This window comes from Acomys minous (assembly GCF_964271855.1).
Source record: "Acomys minous genome assembly, chromosome: 13".
Taxonomy (NCBI): Eukaryota; Metazoa; Chordata; class Mammalia; order Rodentia; family Muridae; genus Acomys; species Acomys minous.
In genome coordinates, this window is record NC_140495.1 from 102,272,187 (window position 1) to 102,289,916 (window position 17,730).

A 17,730-nucleotide genomic window follows, 5' to 3' on the forward strand; every position below is an offset into this window, starting at 1 on the left:
GGGTCTCGCTTTGGGAAGCTCCACAGACATCTGGCCTAAAGCATTAAGGAGAGACTTCACACTGAGAAGGGGCTTTTATACTCCTGCAGATCCAATCTTGTGAGCTTTGATTTTCCTTCCCAAGCACCGCCCCTTCCTGTCCCTACTTCTGTCCTGATCTAGTCAGTGCTGGGGTGCGGGTGCTGGAGCTGGGGTGCTAGGGTAGGGGTGGTGTATCTGGTAGATTAGCTAGCTTCCTGGGGGTGTATTGGCCTATGTAGGTACTGCCAAGGCAGCACTGGATGCCCGTTGGAAAGGGTGTGGATCTATGTGGCACTTAGACTGGGTCAGGTGCCTCTAGCGCCTGGGCAGTGGGGAGGAATGCCCACAACATATGTGGTTTTAAGCCTGGCTTGGTGGGTGTTTATATTCCATGAAGCAAAGTACAACAGTCAGGGGTCCTGGCAACCATGCCCAGGAAGGACTCGTACCCACACTGGGCCCCAGGTCTCTCTGCACACACAGGGAGGCCTGCCACAGCCGTCAGGCTCACACAGGCAAGCTCCCCACTCCCAGTCAGGACTCAAGGGGCTCCTGTTCTCAGTCAATATGAATGTGGATTCCTAGGGAGACTCTCTGTGGAAGCAGTTGTTAACAGACTTTTCTCAAAAGGCAGGGTGGTACGCGCTTTTGTTTTTCCTAGACGAGGTTTCTCTCTCCAGCTGTCTTGGAACTTGCCCTGTAGACCAGGCTGGCCTCCGAATCACAGAGATCCACCTGCCTCAGCCTCCCAAGTGCTGGGATTAAGGGTGTGCACCACCACAGGCAAGTCAGGCTCCTTTCTTTAGTAGACTAAAGCCAGCCCTGACTAATTTTAGCTGGGGTGTGATGATTTTCCAGAGTTTACACTAGAGAGCAGTGAAAGTTCTTAGGGGGTGGCAGCAGGTCCTATGGTAGAACAGATTCTGCCCAGTCCCACCCAATGGGGTCCCTCGGCTTGGTAGGAAGAACCCCAGGCCAAGAGACACTAATCACACTGGGCCATGGCCGGGCCCGTACCTTTTATGACCTGACAGAAATAACACACGGAAGGCATTCCCTTCACTATTCTCGGAAGTGCTGTGGTGGTGGGACGGCGGCACACGTGTTCGCCTGAGCAGAACACAGGCAAAAGAGTTGGGGAGTAGACAGTGTGGCCTAGGGAGAACTTTGTATCCTGGCCACCTCTCCAACCAAGTAATTGTCCAGGTCAAGAAACTGAACACTTGGCATCGTGACTCTCGGGGAGAAAAATGGGACTGAGAAAGGTACGGCAGTAGAAGAGACATCTAATGAATTGATTCCCTGCCCTTCTCTCGCTTAAGCAACCCGCCCCCGCCCCCCCCCCCTCCATAAAAGCACATTACCGCCTCTATTTGCCACAGTAAGTAAGAACACAATTGGGGATTCCCGTCCAGAGCCGAGAACCTACTTCAGCATGCAACAACTGCTTGGGAAGCTCTGATTCGACTCTTGGTCTAAGGCCCCGGGTGATTAAGTCAACCTCTTAGACCAGCATAGGCGAGAAAAGCCTAGACAAAAGGACATCTAGTCCACTGGTTTGGAGAGTGCCAAATCGGCCAACTCTCAGCCTTCCATCACACCCCACCCCACCCCGCCTTCGACGCCTGGGCTTCCATTCAAAGTCCCCGCCCTACACACAATTCCTCCGCAAACTAAGGAAGCAGAAGCCGAGATAACCGTAGTCTCTTAAAACCTTTTATTTCTCCCAACCGGAAGTCGGGCATCGCTACGGGGTGGACGAACACAGAACACAGCGTCAGCAAGGCTCCAAGGACCGCGGTGCAGGTAAGTCAGGCCAGCACTCAAGCGAAGGTGGAACCGTTCCAGCCCACGTTGGCTGCGTTCATGTCGTAATAGTTGATGTAGATCCTGCGAGAATGAAAGCCTTGGCTCAGCCAAACACGCGGGCTCGGAGAGCGTTTTTAACGGCGCCCTCTGAACGCCCCCTGCCGACCTCCCAGCGCCCCTCACCCGCCACGCACCGGTCGGGGCTGATGCGCAGGCGATCGGCCAGCAGGCCGCACAGCAGCTTGCTGTAGGTGCGGTTCTGGGCGCCGCCGATCTTGCCGATGCTGTGGAGGCTGCAGAGGGCGCAAGGGTCGTTGGTGCCGCTGAAAGTCATGAGCTGGTCCGGGACCACGTGCACTGCGATGTACTGGGGGTGGGGGCGGGGGTGATGCACACACGGTTAGCCCGCCGGAAAGACCACAGGGCCACAGGTCTCCCAAGAGAGCTCCAGTAGCCACCCCCCGGCCCGCCTTGGCTCCCAACCCCATTTTTTTCGCGCTCGGCGGCCGGGCCCACCCCACTTTCTTCCTGTACCCTCCCTGCAAACCTGTGCGGGCTTGCCGGTGGCCTGCGCCAGCTGCTGGGTGAGCTCGGAGAGAAACCCCTCTGGCACGGAGGCGCGGGGAACATTGGTGTTCACGATGAACATCGGCATGGTGGCAGAGGGACTGTGGGCGCCGACTGGAGGACGATGCAAATCACGGTGTGGCCCAAGCCAAGGACCTGAGCTACGTGACCCAGCTCAGTACCGCCCTAAACCGGCTGGGGCTCCGCCCCTCGCTCCGCCTCCGCCGACGTCAGACGACGTCCCAAAGGGGCCTGACTGCGCTCCTGTTCGCTGTTTTCTGCTTTGGTCTTGATGTGCTCGTTGGTCTCGAGGAATTAACTCTGGTTCTTGGTTTCCTAAGAAGCGAAGGATGCACCATTTAGTAAGCTAGGTAGTGAGGACTTGACTCTAGCGATTAGGTTCGTCGGGGCTTTCTAAGTAGATGCTACAGATTAACGGTACGGCAGGAGCAAGTTCAGGTCTGAGAAGTTTTCCCTTTCAAAGTTCAGTCATTGATCAAATTTCAGTCCTGTAGGTAGTCAATGGGCCAGGATCGACCGATTCTGGTGAATACGATTTAACCTCAAATAATGAGCCAAAAGTATGATGGCTTGTGCTTGGAGAACAATCCTTCCTTGCTTTGGAACTTTCTCTAAGCGCATGAAAGTGGTGGAGCCCCATCAGTTGCTGGCCTTTGTTCTCCCCTTAATACCAGCAATCAGCCTTCGATTCCCCTTCAGTGGGACCTTCATCCCAGCCCCTTTCAAATAAGACATTTTGTGTGTCCTGAGCCTCCTGGGGCTTGTGTCCACAAGGCCTAGAATCTTGCACGTGTGTAGGCTTATGCGTGTGGAATGGGGAAGAAGGCCAGAGCGGAGTCACGGTCCAGCTTCTTCCCTGAATCCCTATTGTTCTACACAAGTGAGGATGCTTGGAGATCTCGGGGGAGGTAGGTTGTGAGCCAAAGGTACCAATTCTGCTCGTCCAGGCCTTCAGGCAGAATCCTAAACTGGGGGGACTGGCAGCCCACAAGGGAGCCCTGCTCAGATGAGACCCAGCAGAGTTACTCTCCTGTAGAGCCTTTGGTAGACTCTGTAATAGCTTCTCAAAACTAGACTCCTGGCAGGTGCCCTGGAAATGCCACTGGCATGGATCTTGGGACTCCCTTTGTTTCCCCAGTCCTTTAAAAGTTTTCTGTTACCATTTTCTTCCGGCGAGTCAAAAGGATGCAGTGTAGGAAAGGACAGTTCTGTTTGCGACTTGAAGGCTTATATGAGATTCCATATAACGGTTTGGGCAGAAATGAAGACATTCTACACTTGATCTTAGCCAAAAGGCCGAGAAGCAATAAGTGAAGGTATTCTGAAGAGACACTTGTGCCCTCCCCTTGGCTACCAGACTATTGAAACAATGGTTCCCAAGGAAATGGAATCTCAGGAGATAGGCTGGAAGGCAGGGGCAGCCAGAGGAGGAACTTGTCTCACTGGAAGCTTGTCAGGAGAGACTGAGACAATGGTGCTGCTGGGAGGACCACATCTTGACCAGGGTCTCTTTGTTGCGCATACCTCTTGGCCTCTATTTAAACCTCAACTTCAAATCACAGGACCCAGAAGATAAATGTGGGGCGAGGCCCACTGGACTTTTATTTGTTCCTCTTCCCTATGTGGCCACATGGAAATAAATCTCCTTTCCTGGCCTCTCTTTGTCTCTTCAGTTGGACTAATGAGGACATATGCCCTAGGGTAGCGTGTCAGGACTGCCAGGGCTCGGACTCTGACCCTCAAAGTTCCAGACACAGGAGATGGTAAAATGGACAAGTCTGAGGCCAACGAGAGCCAGAGGACTCCATTGCACAGTTAGCATCTGGGCTCTGGCCTCGGAGGGCCTTAATGTTCGGGCACAGCTCTCTGGTGGTCTTAGTGGGGGGACACCTGATCTTTGGGTAATTTTGACTTAACAGTTACCCGCCAAGTGGGAGGTCTTAGGCCGCTGTTAGAGGCTCCCTGGATGTGACTCCCATGCTCTCTTCCTGACAGCTTTGTCTTTTATTAGTTACAGAGAAGAGAATTTGCTAGGCTTCACAGGAGCCCCAGCTGTGACTCTGTAACCCGCCCACCACCCCTGACTCCCCAGACTGCCCAGGAGTCATCATTCTCATTTCCCCAAGGAAGTTTACAGGTCAGGGTACCAGGCGGCAAGATGGCAAAGGGTAGGCTACTAGGGACAGCGCATCACCCACCCACATAATGGATACATGCCAAAGTCCAGCTCTGACATGTCAGGGTCGGAGGGAGGAGCCGTGGTGTCAGCAGGACATACAGACACAGGAATTTTTTTTTTTTTTAGGTCAGTTTCTTATTCTGGTGAGGAACACACACACACACACACACACACACACACACACACACACACACAGAGTGTATGAAGCAAGGCTCCAATAGCTTTATGTCTTCTATAGCTTATAGGTCCCAGCAAAATCTTTCAAGGATTATAAAAATTTCAATGTGGTTACATTCTATTTTCTCTAAGTGAATAATTGCAATGAATTCCCTAATGCTCTTTTTGTTTGTTTGTTTGTTTGTTTGTTTTGTTTTGTTTTTTCAAGACAGGGTTTCTCTGTGTAGCCTTGGCTGTCCTGGACTCGCTTTGTAGACCAGGCTGGCCTCGAACTCACAGTGATCCACCTGCCTCTGCCTCCAGAGTGCTAGGATTAAAGGCGTGCGCCACCACGCCTGGCTCCCCAATGCTCTTAAACACAAGTAAAGGTTTTACATATTACAGTGGGAAAAGCAAGTTATTCCTAAGAGCCCACCTGTGTTCATGCATGAGCAACTTATTGTAGATTAACAAAGTGTAAGCAGGATATTTTTCTCAGTTTCCCTTACTGGCAGGCTGCAATTTGTGATTACAAAGAAAGGATCAGTCGTTTATCTTAAAAAGGAATCTATGGCCTCTTTCTTGACTCCATCTTTGCGATAGCAGCAGTGGCATCAGCGGGTTAGTCGCCAACATGCAGCTCTTTGTCTGTGCCCAGGAACTACACACCCTCGAGATGACTGGCCAGGAGCCGCTGCCCAGATCAAAGCTCATGTGGCCTCACTGGAAGGCATTGCCCACGAAGACCAAGCCGTGTTTCTGGGAGGCTTGCCGCTGGAGGATGAGGCCACCCTAGGCCAGTGTGGTGTAGAGGCCCTGACCACTCGAAGCAGCTGGCCGCATGCCGGGAGGTAAAGTTCATGGTTCCCTGGCTCGTGCTGGGAAAGTGAGAGGTCAAACTCCCAAGGTGGCCAAACAGGAGGAGGAGAAGAAGACAGGCCGGGCCAAGTGGTGAATGCAGTACAACCGTGGCTTTGTCAATGTCGTGCCCACCTTTGGCAAGAAGAAGGACCCCAATGCTAATTCCTAAACCCACTGTGATCCTGGGCATGCTAGTAAAGCCATTTTGCCCAGAAAAAAAAGTAATCTATAAAAAATTCTGAAAAGAATCACAAATCCAAACTTTTATATAAAAATTGGTCATTTTTCCTTTAAATCATCAAGGTGTACAGCTACGTATTAACAATTATATCAGGAAGCCAAGGCAAAAATGGATACAAGAAATTAACCACCACTTTGATCACCAGCCCAGCTTTCCCATTGTTCCCTGACCTCAGAAACAAATCCCTCGCTCAGTTATCAAGAGTGCCTTTCTGAGCTTCAACTTGTTCAAGATGTTCTGTGTCAAAGCCGCTAACGAAAACATCTTAACCTAACTTTGCTAACAGTCTACGTCTCCAAGCCCTCTCTGAGGGTGGTGGTTAATCTGCTCCAGCAGCATTGCTTGACAAAGATCAATCGTTGTTACTGTAGGTCCCGGTGATACTGCCCAGCCAGGGGCTGGAAGTCCCCTTAGAGATTTCATCCAACTCACAGATTAAGAGGGACGTGGTGACCGCGAGGGCAACAAGCAGGGTGCAGGGTGGCAAAACTCCACAGGCCCGCAGGAAGCCCTCAGTGTGGCTGTGCTAACCGGTGGGCCGCACTCCCCGAGTTCAAACACTGTTGCCTGATTTTCTCGCGTGGCCTGCGACAGATACGACTCAACTAAACACACCCCTCCTTCCCCATATCCTCCGAGCCACACACTCCTTCTCTCTTGGTCTCAGGAACAACCCAAGTGTGTGGCATGAACCCTGCCATACCCTCTGAAACCTATAAGGAGGGAACCCCTCCCCCCATGTGAATCTGAACTCAGGTGGTCCGTGCTGTTGTCCGTGGCATCAATAACTCGTACCCCAAAGGACAATCTTCATCGTCCCTCTTGAGTCCCAAGCCCAATAACTTCCTACCCCACTTCCAAATTTATGTGTATTAATGTGTTTCTTGTATGTGCACCGCATGTATACCTACCGCTCTCAGAAGAGGGCATGAGATACACTATAACCGTATGTTGTATGTGATATGTTACTATGGCCATGAACTGCCATGTGGGTACTGGGACTCAAGCCCGGGTCCGTGGCAAGGAGAGTTCTGCCACTAAGCCATCTCCCTAGCCCCCAAGGGCTTTCAATCAAAGGACTGAATGGATTTTCCAGTGACAACATTTTGGAATTTACTTGAGAAGTTAGGAGCAGATTAAGGACTCCATGCTGAAGAAGGGTTTCACCCTTAAAGGAGATGGTTCAACAGGTAAAGGCACTTCTCACCAAGCCTGACAACCTAAGTTCCATCCCCAGCCCCTACACAATGGAGACAGTTGTCCTGTAACCATGGTGTGTTCATGTGTGTGTTTAGAGAAAAACATTGCTTAGACTTCCAGGCCATAAACACAAGCTCGCTCTGTAGTATAAAAAGCCTATGTGCTACTAAATTTTTTTTTTATTATTCCTTTTTTCATGTTTTGGGTTTTTTTTGGTTTTTTTTTTTGTTTTGTTTTTTTGAGACAGTTTCTTTTGTGTATCTGGCTGTCCTGGAACTTGCTCTGTAGACCAGGCTGGCCTCGAACTCAGATATCTGCCTGCCTCTGCCTCCTGAGGGCTGGGATTAAAGGCGAGGGACACTACCCTGGGGCACTTTTGCATATTCTTTCATTCTCAGTCCCCTCAGAGCCCAGCTAGCACAAGGCAAGTGTCTCAAAAGCTCAGGGAATCACCAAGTCCCAGGCCTGGTGGAACTGAGGGCCTGGGGGTGGGGGGTCTGGGAACCTGGCTCCTCCTCTTCTCTCTTTTTGTCTCTAGGCCACCTTGCGGTGAGAAATTTCTCTTGTTGTACCCAGTTTTTGTTTTCCTGTTGCTGTGATAAAACACTCTGAGGGAAACAACTTAAGGGAGAAAGGTATTGTTTTGGTTCATGGTTCAAGGGCACAGTCTATTATAGTGAAGTCAAGCCAGTGGCTTTCGCTCACTCTGCTGTCAGGTGGCAAAAAGCGATGGTTTCTGGTGCTCAGTGACTTCCTCCTACTCTTTATACAGTTTAGGCCACAGGCCTAGGAAATGGTGCCAACCGGCTCCGGGCATCGGGCATCCCAACTCAGGTAACGTAATGAAGGTAACCCCTTCAGCCATACCTAGGGCTTCTCTCAGGTGATTTAGGTCTCAAGTTGACAATGGAGATTGACCCTCATAGCGTCCATGATGTTCTGACTCATCAGAGACGTGAAAGCAGCAAACCAAGCATGGGTCGAGACTTCTGAAACTTCGAGCAAAGGGAAGCCTCTCCCCATAGTTGGATGGGTTTTGTTGTTGCTGTTGTTGTTGGGTTTTTGTTTTGTTTTAACCCTAAGATACTTTGCCACACTGGGAAGCCAACACAGAGCCAATGGTCATGGCCAGTCTCCCTAAAAGGACACTAGGACCTCGAGAAGAGCGGGCCAGTCCCAGCTGAGTTGTTTTAAGCTCTCAGAATGCAGTGTCTGTGTTTCACAAAGCAGTAGTGAGTCCTTCCCCCACATATATGTGCGGGACAAGATGCCAAGTTACGTGCGTAGAGTAGGTTGCCCGGTAAGTGTTCCCTGTTCTCACTGTCAGGGTAATAAAGCATTCTGGAGCAAGAAGAGACTCACAGAACGCAGACCTAACGGGTTACCCCAGCAAGTGGGCACTGTGCTTTCCTTCTGTGCAGCCCTTTTCCGGTGGATCCCAGCCAAGCCAAGGCCAGCCTTCCCAGGATCCCCTCAGACAGCAAGCTTGGACTCACAAGAGCCTCGAGCAACTCACAGGGACCCATCCCAATGGTGGCATGTGGGGCTCTTAGGCCATGGGAAGGCCTGTCAAATGATTTGAGGGCCTCGCAAGAGTATTTGGGGACATCAGTCTCTGGAGTGTTATGAAAAGAACCAGTAGAGAGTCTGGCTCTGGATCCTCACCCTGGTTTTCAGACTTGCATTTACCTCCTTGGACTTGGCGCTTCCTTCCAGCACCTTCCCTTCATCTGTATGCAGTTTCCCTGTTTCCAGTAACACCTGTACTACCGTATTCCGCCCCCCCACCCCTGCCCGCCGCCACACTCTGAGGTGGAGACAACCACCTGTTTCTTGGCTTCCTCAACCCTTCAGCCCTCTGGGAAAGCATTTTCATGGTTAGCCTCTGTAATAGACCACACTATCTCCATGTATGGGCACAAGTGTGAGCCTATGCGGCTGACACCTGTCCCTTGAATGTGGTCTCCCTTCCGAGGCCACCGAGAAGGGCACCCTGCCTCTCCGCAGTGCTTGGTTCTCTTTAGCCTTCCGTGATTTCCTGCTTGCTGGCACTTGACCTCCAAACCCTGTAGCTTGCACGAGCAACCTTCCACTCTCAGCCCAGCCCAGCCCAGCCCAGCGAGCTCTTCTGCATACCTTATTTTATGAAGAACCATTGTCCACTATTTTCATTACATTGTCTCATTGTTTTAAACCTGAGCATTTAATACATTTTAAATGCCGGTAATTTGTCAAAAAGTTTGGTTTTCTGAGACAGGGTTTCTCTGTGTATTGATGGCTTTCCTGGACTCATTTTGTAGACCAGGTTGGCTCCAAACTCAGAGATCTGCCTGCCTCTGCTTCCCTGAGTGCTGGTGAAGAGTCCAGCCTGATCTAAGGATGGCTAGCTTGTGCTTAAATTTCCACTACCTCAGGAATGTGCTTACCCTTCCTAGTTGAGAAAGTCCCCACCCAACTATTGTTAGCTTACTCAGAAAACTTCGCTTTTTTTCTCCACCTGTGCCATTACTTAGCCAATTGTTTTAAAGGTCAACTAAGCAATTGTGTTTATACTAATCATCCCCTGCAAGTTCTGCTTCTGTGAGGGCATAAAAAGCCCATGCTACTGCTCTTCGGGGTCTTCCAACTCTTCTGAGCTTGGTGGACCCCGGCGCATGGGCTCAATAAAATTGCTTTGCTTTTGCATCGACTCTGGCTCTCAATTGGGCTTCCAGGAATAGACTCAGGCGATCGGAGTCTAACACTGGGATTATAAGCATCTGCCACCGTGCCCAGCTAATTTGTCAAAATTTAAAATGTGAGTTGCAAATATTTTCCTCCAGTCATGGTATGGCTTTTTTTTTCCCCAGATAGGGTCTCGTGACTGGCTTCAAGCTCACTACACAGCTAGGACTACAGTTGTATGTGAGAACACTATTTTATGGTGTGCTGGGGTTCGAACTCAGGGCTTTATGCATGCTATGCAAGCACTCTACCAACTGAGCCACATTCATATCTCCAGCCCCCTTTTAATTTTCTTTTTAAAAAACATTTGTGTCTATGTGTCTTTGTATTGCGAGGTGTGTGTGTACATGATCTGTGTATGCATTTTGTGTGCATGATGTGTGTGTGTTCATGGTATGTGTGCACATGATATGTGTGTGCATGATGTGTGTACATGTGTATGTGTGTATATGATGTGTTTATGTGTATATGCATTATGTATATGTGTGCATAATGTGTGTGTGTATGAGCATATGTGCCATGGCACATGTGTAGAGGTCTAAGAACACCTTTGTAACAATGGCTTTCTCCTCCCACCTTTGCATGGATTCTGAGGATGGCTGCCAGGCTTGCACAGTCAATGGCTTTTCCAAGCTTCTGGCTTAGATGTTACATTTCTGTTGGTCAACTTCAAGTTAATTTTTAAAATGCATGTGCATGTGTGAGGATATGCCATGTGCATGGGTGACCACAAAGGACAGAAGAGGGTGTCAGATCCCTGGAACTGGTGTGACAAGTAGCTCTCAGCCACCCAAGCTGGGAACTGGGGACCTAACTCTTGTCCTCCCCAAAGCAGCAAGTGCTATTCAGCTCAGAGCCATCTCTCAGCTCTTGCTAAGTTTTGTGTGTGGTATGAGGCAAAAGTTAGTCTTTTTATTTTTTATTTTTTAGGATACCAGGTACGCTTTTAAAGACATCATCTTTCCCCCCATTAAATTACTTTGGCATCTAATTAAGAAAAATCAATTGACAAGTGTACATAAAGCACCTGAGTGACAGAAAAGGGAAGTTAAGCAGAATCAATAGGGCAGTGGGTTCTCTGGAGAGAGAGAAACCTCTGCATTAAGGGGGCTCAGAGGTAGTCCTGGGGAGAGGGGAACTTGATGAAGTTTCTTGTGGATAAGATCAGCAGTGAAGTGTTTAAGGCTAGATCCTTTCACGGGCGGCAATGTTGAGGGATAGAGAGAAAGCTGAAACAAAGACACGCAGAAATGAAACATGTTCATAAAACATTTGGTGTAGGACTACTGAAAGCAATTTTAAGAATTAGAAACGGGCTGGAGAGTTGGCTCAAAGGTTAAGAGCACTGGCTGCTCTTCCGGAGGTCCTGAGTTCAGTTCCTAGCAACCACATGGTGGCTCCCAGCCATCTATAACGTGATCTGATTCCCTCCTCTGGCCTGCAGATGTATATGCAAGCAGAGCACTGTATACATAATAAATATTTTTTAAAATATTTATTCATGTATATGAGTGCTCCATCTTTATGCACTCAAGAGAAGAGGTAATCAGATCCCACTGTAGATGGTTGTGAGCCTCCATGTGGTTGCTGGGAATTGAACTCGGGACCTCTGGAAAAGCAGTCAAGTGCTCTTTACCCACTGAGCCATCTCTCCAGCCCTATAATAAATAAATATTTTAAAAAAAGAATTAGAAACAGCTTGACTATCTAGGCATCCACAGGGAACGGGCTAAGAAAGCTCTGGTATTCATATGTGGAAAGTGTTCACAAAGGAACGTGTGCTGGTATATGTAATATGCATGTACCTAGGTCTCAAAATTTTAACTGAGGCAAAGCCAGACAAACTACTGTAGAGGGGGCTGGAAAGATGGCTCAGCAGAGAGTACTGACTTCTCTTCCAAAGGACCTAGGTTCAATTCCCAGCACCCACAGGCAGCTCACAACTGTCTGTAACTCCAAAATTGGACACCCTCACACATACATGCAGGCAAAACACCAATGTACATTTAAAAAGAGAGAGACTAGCCGGGATGGTGCACGCCTTTAATCCCAGCACTCCAGAGGCAGAGACAAGTAGATTGCTGTGAGTTCAAGGCCAGCCTGATCTACAAAGTGAGTCCAGGACAGCCAAGGCTACGCAGAGAAACCCTGTCTTGAAAAACAAAAAAGGCCCCAAAACACAGAAAAACAACCCCCCAAAAAAGTACCATAAAATATGGATCATATCAAATTCTAAAACTGTCATATCTGATACTACCAGAAAGGACAGTGGTCACCTAGGGCAACACACTCTGCACACGTCAGAGACACGCATGACAACTGGGTGGTGGTAAACAGGGCTGGGCACCTGACTGGATGTGTGTCTTTGATTTTCCCACTCCTAGCTTTGGACTCAGCAGTATAAGTCCCTTTGGCCAACAGATTGTTAATGAACTAAAAGCTTAGAGAGCCCTGTGTTCTGGGCTGGAGAGATGGCTCAGCTGGTAAAGGCTCACAACCAAAACCATAAGAAATCACTGTGCTCTGGGTGTGGTTTCTCACACCTCTGCCATCCCCACACAAGTACCTTTTAGGCTAACTAATCTGAATCACAAGGAAAAGGACCGATGTTTCAGCCTCACTGACTTGCCCCAGCCCAGCCTTGCCTGGCCATGACCCCTGAGTGCCATGGCTACAGCTGACATCAGCAGATCACACGGCCAGCCCAGTAAATGGGTAAAAGACATGGTAAATGATTGTTGTTTTAAGCCAGAGATTTTGGAATGCCTGCAAGCCCAGCTTTGAAGAGGCTGAGGCAGGAGGATGGTGACTTGGTGGACAAGCTGGCCTACAGAGCAATATTCTGCCTAAATCCAAACAGAAACAAACCAGGGTAATTGTTGGCATCAGGCAAGTTCGGCTTTTGCACATGCATGCGTACCTCAAAAAACCAACAACAACAACAACAACAAAAAGCTCAGCTGGACATGGTGGCGCACACCTTTAATCCTGGTGCTCTGGAGTCAGAGGCAGGTGGGTCTCTGTGAGTTCAAGGCCAGCCTGGTCTACAAAGTGAGTTCAGGACAGCCAGGGCTACACAGAGAGACCCTGACTTGAAAAAAAAAAATAAAATAGGAGACAGGAAAGAGCACTTGACTGTTCTTCTAGAGGTCCTGAGTTCAACTCCTAGCAACCACAAGGTGACTCACAACCATCTGTGATCTGATGCCCTCTTCTGGTGTGCACGCCTTTAATCCCAGCACTTGGGAGGCAGAGGCAGGAGGATCGCTCTGAGTTCGAGGCCAGCCTAGTCTACAAAGTGAGTCCAGGACAGCCAAGGCTACACAGAGAAACCCTGTCTCCAAAAACAAACAAAAAGAGAACTCTGCATCTAAGGAGCTAGAGAGACGGCTTCAGCGGTTAACAGCACTGGTTGCTCTCGCAGAGGACCTAGGTTCAATTCCCATCACCCACTTGGTGGCTCACACCCATCTATAAAGTGATCTGATGCCCCCTTCTGGCCTGAAAGTGTACATGCAGGCAGCGCTCTAAAATAAATCTTTGAGGAAAAAAAAGGTTATACTAAAATACAACAGGTGTTTGTGTCTTATTGATTATGATAGTAGATTATTATGATAGGCCCATTTTATGATAAACATTATTGTTTTTATATTACAAAATAAAACTCAAGAAATGAGGACTCATAGACTCTGTTGATATGTAACTCTAGATCAAGACCAGCTTGGGGGCCCAAATTCAGCTGCCAGGCAGGCCTCAGGGTCTCCACAGTCAAGAGCAGAGAGGCAAGCTGGAGCACTCCAGCTACCAGGCAGATGGCCAAGGGCAGAGGCCAGGCTTGTGGGCCACCCAGGAGCTCCTGGATCATGGTAACAGCACCCACAGCTCCTGGAGGGCACACTCTCCTAGGTGCACGGGCTGCGTGTTCATGCTTACACCTGCACATGTGCACATCAGCAGACACCAGTCCCTAACAAAGGTCACGGCACCTTCTTCAGCATCACTCAGCTTGGAGCCTGGTACCAAGGGCCAGCAAGAGCCCCCCAGCTCTGCCCCTCTGGATTGCTGTTAAGAGAAGTACTAATCAAACCAGGCCCTCACCACAACCCCGCGTGCTCATGGGATCTCTCTAGATGTAAGGATCTCCACAACGGCTGGGATGGCGAATGCCCCCCAACGGTGCTTGTGTTAAAGGCGTGGTCCTGGGGTATTGCTACTGAGAGGTGCTATGGCAGAGGTGGGGCCTTTTGGGGGGAGGTTTCGAGTTCACAGAGGGAGGGTGTGTGCTTTTAGGGGATTGGGAAATGCCAGGCTCCTCTCCTTCCTGCTTGCTTCCTGGTTCGTTAGTGAGGAGTTTGTTTCCTCACACACTTCTACCCCACCATGCCGCTCTTCCACTCTATCTTGGACTGAAACTTCCAGAAGTAGAAGCGAAACATTTTGGAAGCTAACTGCCACAGGTACTTCTCCATAGCAACAGGAAGCTGAGAGACGGGTTGGGAAGAGAAGGGCAGGACCACGTCCTGGATGCTCACTGCTGTCTGGGTTCTTGTGACCACCACAGCTGGAGGTTCTTGTCTCAAGCTCAGCTCTCCAGGCTGCACAGGACACCTACACAGCCTGTGGGGAAACAGAACTGCAAAGCGCCCGCTGCCTATGTCGGATGGTACCAGCAAAAGCTAACTGGCCACAGGATCTGGACGACGCTCTCAATGAATGACCTTCATTGATTCTCCACCCCTGCCCCCAGTTGAAGGACTTCATGGTGGACTTCAAGCCTGCAAAGTTCCAAAGCGCCCTCCCTGAGGAAGGTTCCTCAGTGGTGGATCCCCGCAGCAGTGTTTTCTGCTCCACTGTTTCCTCTTTGGTGAGGTGTTCGCTTAATTTTTATATTAGCGTAATATTATAAGGAACATTTGTGCGAGTAAACTGAACCTGCTCAAAAGACAAATCTCGTGTGGACGTGCTAACTGCTGACACCCTCACAACCCACAGCCCATGCTTTCTGTACCAGGTGATTTTGTTGCTGCTTTTTTGAGGCCGGGTCTCTATGTAGCCCTGGCTATCCTGGAACTCTCTGTGTAGACCAGGCTGCCCTCAAACTCACAGAGATCTTCTTTCCCCGAGGCGGTTAAAGGCATATGCCACTACACCTGGTGAAGCAGATGGTTTTTGAAGATGTGACATCCTGGGTTGAGCCTAACAACAGTTTCCGCTAGTGTACCCAAGACAAGTTTCAAGTCCTCTGACCCTTGACGTTTTGGTGGCAATTAGGACAGCCTAGAAGGAAATCCTGCTTCAGTGAAGTCTCTCAGGGAGAAAGTGCTCCTGGCTTTGTGGCTAGGCCCTACCTACCAGGTTGTGGAGAAACCAGCTGAGCCTGCAGCCTTCATGACCTGGGTACCATAGGATGCTTCTCTGCTAAGGCTCACATGCCCAAGTGCTACTCGGACCCGAAGTCTGTGTTTCTGCTCCCCAGAGCCTCTGGCCATGGCAGGAGAGATTACGTAATCAATCACACAGCCGGGCCATCTCTCTCTAGGCACGGCATTCCGCTGCCTTCCTCTGAGTTTGCTCAGTCCGTTCATCAACAAAGCAGGGAGGGCAGCGAGAACAGAAGGTGCACGTGGGCTCTGCAGCAGGGGCTGCCTAAAGAACCCGCTGTCCTACAAAACTGTGGCAAAACACTTGAAAGAATCAACTCAGAAGCAGGCTTCAGTTAGCTACTGGGGAGGAGGAGAGCCGCGCTGGATCCCTGCCACGGGGGATGAGGCAGCAATGTGATGGGATTGAAATAGGCACGTGGGCTGAGTTAGAATTTTCCATTTCCTTTCTTTCATTCATCTAGGGAAAGGACACCAGGTGTCATGGAATGTTCACACAACAGCTATGGCCTCCTTCCTTTTTTGCGGGGAGAAGACCCACCTTTGTTTGAAACTGTTCCCCTACTCCCACAGGGTTTAGATGTGTCCCTCAGTGATTTAACCTAGCACTGGTTTAAACTAGCCACTATGCTAGTACCATGATCTGAATATTTGGGTCCTTATAAAAAAATTTATGTTGAAACATAATCCTCGGTGTAATAGAACAAACAAGTGGGGTCTTCCAGAGCAGGTTAGCCGTGGGGGCTCAGCCTCATTGATAGAAAGGTTCTGGAGAGAAATAGATTATTTATTTATTTATTTATTTGCCACTTGTTTATCTAGTTGGTGTTAGGGGAACTAAACCCAGGGCCCCATGCATGGCAGTCAGTCCCATGCTTGCTACTGAGCTGTACCTCTAATCCGTTTTTGCCTTTCATTATGAGGACACAGGACTGGTGAGTCCTTTCTGCCATTTGAGCACAAGGCCATTAGCCTCTCTGGGAAGCAGAAAGGGCAATTCCCAGTGAAGCTGCCAGTATCTTTATTTTGGCCTCTTATCCTCTAGAACCATGAGAAAATAAATCTATGTTTTAGGGGCTGGAGAGATGGCTCAGTGGTTAAGAGCACTCACTGCTCTTCCAAAGGTCCTGAGTTCAATTCCCAGCACCCACATGGCAGCTTACAACTGTTTGATGCTGTCTTCTGATGTACAGATGTACATGCGCACAAAGTACCCACATACATAAAATACATAAATAAATAAATCTTTAAGCCGGGCGTGGTGGCGCATATCTATAATCCCAGCACTTGGGAGGCAGAGGCAGGCGGATCGCTGTGAGTTCAAGGCCAGCCTGGTCTACAAAGCGAGTCCAGGATGCCCAGGGCTACACAGAGAGACCTGTCTCAAAAAACCAAAAAACAAAACAAAACAAAACAAAAAAACCTATGTTTTGGGGGTTATTTTTGGGGGGGCGTTCAAGACAGGTTTTCTTTGTATAGCCTTGGCTGTCCTGGAACTCACTCTGTAGACCAGGCTGGCCTCAAACTCATAGAGGTCCACCTGCCTCTGGCTCCCAAGTGCTGGGACTAAAGGATTGCACCACCACTGCTTGGCTTCTGTGTTCTTTATAAAATCCTAACTCTTGGTTATTTTGTTCTAGCAGCAGGAAAAAACTAAGGTGCTGGGTAATTTGAATGAGGTGTCCTACAGGCTCATGCGTTTGAACATTGAGTTCCTATTTGGTGGCCCTGTTTAGAGATTATGGAACTTTGCTTTAAGCATCCCTCCCCCCTTTTATATCTATCATTTACCTATCTGTTTTTTGTTTTTTGTTTGCTGTCCTAGGCTTGCTTTGTAGACCAGGCTGGCCTCTAACTCACAGTGATCCACCTGCCTCTGCCTCCGAGTGCTGGGATTAAAGAAGGCGTGCGCCAGCACTACCTGGCCAACAGCTCTCATTTTCGTATTTTTTGTTTGTTTGTTTGTTTGTTTGTTTAGTTTTTCAAGATAGAGTCTCTCTGTGTTAGCCTTGGCTGTCCTGGACTCACTTTGTAGACCAGGCTGGCCTCAAACTCACAGCGATGCGCCTGCCTCTGCCTCCCGAGTGCTGGGATTAAAGGCGTGCACCACCACGCCCGGCCCTTTTGTTTTGTTTTAACAGCTCCCATCTGAAAGGGAATATGGGACAGTTTATTCTGAAGCCCTTCTGAATGACCTGGTCACATAGATTTAGGTTACCCCAAATTCCATGTTCCAACATGGAAGCCTTTTCATGAAGTTTTTATAGTTTTACAGAACAAAGAAAGCCATACATCAAGGCAACTTGAAAATACACTGGTGGGTTCACCAGAGCGACGAGTACCAATGAGACGGGGCGTGTATTCTGAAGGCCCAAGATGCTATCTGATGACATCCTTAGCTCTTGGATTGGTGGCAGCTTGTAGACTCAATTTTCTTAACTAGAATATTTTATTAACAACTTAGTGACCGAGCCTACGCCAATTATAACCCGATTAACCAAAATAGTAGGAAATGAGGATTAATGGACACAGTAACAAAACCTTAAGGATATCAGTTCCTAGGAACGATT

The 17,730-nt window shown here is 49.1% G+C and overlaps 1 protein-coding gene, 1 long non-coding RNA gene and 1 pseudogene across 3 annotated transcripts in view; 1 reads left to right on the forward strand and 2 right to left on the reverse strand.

Moving 5' to 3' along the window:
• Positions 1-17,730, reverse strand: part of LOC311581130 — a 174,294-nt gene that overhangs the window by 28,996 nt on the left and 127,568 nt on the right. The window lies entirely within an intron of this gene.
• On the reverse strand, positions 1,724-2,604 carry MIF (macrophage migration inhibitory factor). Its single transcript, XM_084753155.1, has 3 exons — positions 2,378-2,604; positions 2,025-2,197; positions 1,724-1,911 (listed from the first exon to the last, which is right to left on the reverse strand). Exons 1-3 carry the CDS (start codon positions 2,483-2,485, stop codon positions 1,845-1,847), a joined length of 348 nt encoding a protein of 115 aa, XP_084609281.1. The 5' UTR covers positions 2,486-2,604; the 3' UTR covers positions 1,724-1,844.
• On the forward strand, positions 2,743-5,835 carry LOC311581122 (ubiquitin-like FUBI-ribosomal protein eS30 fusion protein; annotated as a pseudogene). Its single transcript has one exon. The product of its transcript is annotated as a ubiquitin-like FUBI-ribosomal protein eS30 fusion protein (transcript).